Here is a 4,044-nt window from a genome sequence, read left to right on the forward strand (position 1 = left end):
TTTCAATTTATTGTTAAGTATAACACTTTTTTTATAAAATTATATACATTTAACTATATTATAAGAATGAATATAAAGTTTTAATATATCTATATTATTTCATCATTGTAAAATTGCGTTCCATATTATATATTTTTATATAATAATATATTCTTATTTTCCAGGACATATATTACACTATACTTTTAGCATATATGAATAGATAATTAAAAAAATATTTTTTGAATAAATTTCATTAATTCATATAAATAATAACATTTAATATATGTTATTACAATTATATTTGTTATGATATTATTAACACACATAAATTGATTATAAAAAAAAAAAATAATACTTTTTTTTTTTTGATTAACATATATAAATCGATATGACTGATGTTTTAAGTGAGAAAAATAATGTATGTATACTACTGTTATAGTTGCGATTAATTTTACATAACTTAAAAAAAATATATATATCACTGAAAACGAAGCAAAAAATATATATTTAAAAATTTAATTTATATAATTGTATATTTTTTTAAATTCATTCTTAGTTCGATTTTGCTGATATATATCCGAATTGTAGAAATATTTTTAATTGATATAATTAGCATTCACACCGTGACCACTTATATAGCGGTTATTCTGCAGTGTGTAATAATTTTTATATAAATATACAGATTAAGGGATGTTGGCAGCAGAATTTTCAACAAAAATTTTGTATACCTCTAGGTTTTTATTTAAATCATATAGAACAAAATAAATCAAATAAAGACTTTAATGTTCAGGCAAACTGTAGATATTTCTATTACAAACTAAGAGATTTAGTGAAAAAATGTAAAGGTAATTGCATTAATAATAAAAATTGTTACGATGTTTTTAGGGATGTATGGAAGAGACGTACACGGCTAATAAATGTTCCAGATATATGTAAGGAAGTTGTTAAGGACATGTGCATTATTGAAGAAGCTTTATCTGATGTATTTTATTATTTGGATGAACTATATCGTACTCTTAATGAATTGAAGAGAAATCGTAATTCATGTGAACATTATAAAGACAAATGCGAAGAACATATTGGGAGATTAAGGAATTGTGATTTTAGTGGTAACTTAAGTTTAATGAAAGTAATTGAGAAATTTGAAAAGGAATATTATAGGGAATGTCCTATGCCAGTCGTACCTGTAACCATACAATATCCAAATCCGGACATATTAATAAATGGAAAAAAAAAAGCCACAAGTCCTGGAGTAATGATCGATACGTTGACAGGAACAGTGGAAGAAGCAACTACAAATGCATTGAACAGCACTTTGACAGGCAAAGGAACAGGAGTGATTGTTTTACCATTTATAATGTTAACAATTGTATTCGTGCTTTATAAGGTTATATATAAGTTAAGTACATTAAATTAAAGTTGATTCAAATATTATAATACATATACGTATGATAAAAACATTAAATTTAAATATTTTATATATAGTCAAAAAATAGTATTTCTTTATTATCAGTACACTAGGTATGGTTCACTTCTACAACTAGGTGTAAAGGCGTTAAAGTGTATGCTTAAAAAAAAAAAAGTAAAAGACCTAATGACTTAATGAACTCATTTGAAAAGACATACAAAAATTCGGTGGATAAGAAGTATGAAATAGCTTATTCCTCAGAGTACTATTAGTAAGATATATTTAGGATAATTAGTGATACTATGTAATATATTAAATGGATAAAAAATAAGTGGCTTCTATACTAATGTAAGACAAATGATAATTATATAAACATATATATTTTAAAGAAGAGGGAAATAAATAAAAAGCACTTATATTTATTTGATTTAAAACAGTAAATAAAGTAACAATATGTAAATATTTCAGTGTAATCTGCATTATATAATGTTGTTATATAAATATATGGAATATTAATATTATATAAAATCCTTAATTTTATGGAATAATAAAATAAAAAACGTACAAAAAATATAAATAGAATTAGTATATTAATATATTCCCAAAACAGCATTAGTGAAATGTAAAATTATTTTATATCTAATAAAATGATGAACATTATATAATAATATAATAAAATAAATACATTGTTAAACAATCATTCATGTAGAATAATGGAATTATAAAAACTGGAATACCATATTAAATAAAGATGAATCATTTTATAATTATGTATTAAAGAACCATATTTTATATTATAATGGCTTAAAAGATTTAGAATTCAGGTTTCATAATTTATTCTAGAACATGTAATGTTTGTCTAATAATGAATGTTGAATATATTATTATGTTCATAGCTATCAGATCATCAAGATACTATATGATACACATATTGTATTTTTACAAAATTATGACATTTTTTTTACCTCATATATTTTAAGTGAAAATAATTTGAATCATTATAATTGAAATTGATTTATATGGTGTAGAATATATATTTTTTGCTTTTTATATTACATGTCATATTAATTACATGTATTTTACATATATGTTGTCTTAGATATATTAATCATACAGAGTAGTACATGAATATAATTCATATATATAATTATTTATTATATTATTTTAAAACGTTAATATTATATAATTTTTATATTATTAATGGATATATTTTTATTTCTATTTAATAAATTATATATAATATTGTAAATGATATCTGAAATTTTTTTATATACCTTTTTATTACTTCCATTTTGCTCTGTATATAAGATTAATTTATAATATATTAGTCGGTTATTCATTTTAAAAAATAATGTAATAAAAATGTAGAGGAACTTAGTACAAAAAAATTATTCTTTATATTTCTTTAAGGTGGATATATTTTTTATGTATATATTTTTAATTATAAAATCAAATAACCTTAAATACATTAACTTTTTATATATAAATAAATATTTTTATATATTTTAAAAAAACAATGTAACAATCTTGAATAATATTTATACTTATTCTGTTATTTTATATGTAAAATATTCTAATTTTTATATAAAATTGTAGACTTTAAAGGAATATGAAATATATGTTAAAATTTGATACCTTAAAAAGATTCAACATTTTTTTTTTTCTATATGATTAGATGTATAAGGACGAAAATATACTAAGTAATATGATTAATAATAAAAGACTTGATTAATAATATAGATTCTATATTTTTATATCTGATTATTAATACATAGTATAATTTTCTATAAATTCAGATTTATAAAACATTATTGTCATTTCTATGTCAAAGTTAATATGTATAGAATCTTCTTTCAGAAAAGAACATGTGTTCAAATATAAATGAAAATATATCTGGGAAATACTTGTTTATAATGAATTAAAACACATATCTTAATTCCATTATGTGCGAACGAATTATATTGCAAAATTTTATTTTATTTTTAAGTTTCATGTATAATATTTTTTTTTCATGTTTTCATAAATATATAAAAATTTTATGCTTTTTTACATATAGTATATTATAGTAATTAAAATTATATATAATTAATGCATCAATTTTTTCTAACGTATTCATAATTTTAAATACCATAAATTATTTATTTAATACAAAATATATATTCAAAATATTTTTTATCTTGGTATTATAAATCCCACTTCTCCTAATAATTTTTTTTATATTTATTAATATAATTAAATTACTAATTCCTAATTTACAATTTTTCGTGTATCTCATTCATGAAAAAAAAAAAAAAAATGAATAGTAATGAATTTTTTTTAAGTGATATCACAGATAACAATATGAATGTATGATATGTTTAAATTTTGTTATCTTCTTGAACAATATGCTTATATTAAAATTTATATTTAATAGGATAATATAACATATTGAATAAATGCGCAATCTAATAATGGTACATTCATATTGTTGTAAGACATATATAATTAAATATACTATTATAAATCATTATAGCACAGAGCACATGTTATTAAAAGCATAAAATTAACGCTAATATGTACTATATCAAGATTATATTTGCTATAAGGAAATCTTTGCAATTTATTATTATTCATAAATATTATATTCCTTGAAATATATATTTATGCATATACAT

At 19.7% G+C, this 4,044-nt stretch overlaps 1 protein-coding gene across 1 annotated transcript; it reads left to right on the plus strand.

The window, feature by feature from the left end:
- Window positions 1-370: 370 nt before the first annotated feature.
- PGO_001620 (variable surface protein) lies at window positions 371-1,585 on the plus strand (the record flags this gene model as incomplete). The annotated part of the gene is made up of 3 exons (XM_028690980.1): window positions 371-400; window positions 596-1,369; window positions 1,496-1,585. The coding sequence occupies 3 exons, from the start codon at window positions 371-373 to the stop codon at window positions 1,583-1,585; spliced, it is 894 nt and encodes a 297-aa protein (XP_028546781.1).
- Between the last annotated feature and the right edge of the window lie 2,459 nt (window positions 1,586-4,044).

The sequence above is a fragment of the Plasmodium gonderi genome (genome assembly GCF_002157705.1).
Source record: "Plasmodium gonderi DNA, contig: Pgo-contig_167, whole genome shotgun sequence".
NCBI lineage: Eukaryota > Apicomplexa > Aconoidasida > Haemosporida > Plasmodiidae > Plasmodium > Plasmodium gonderi.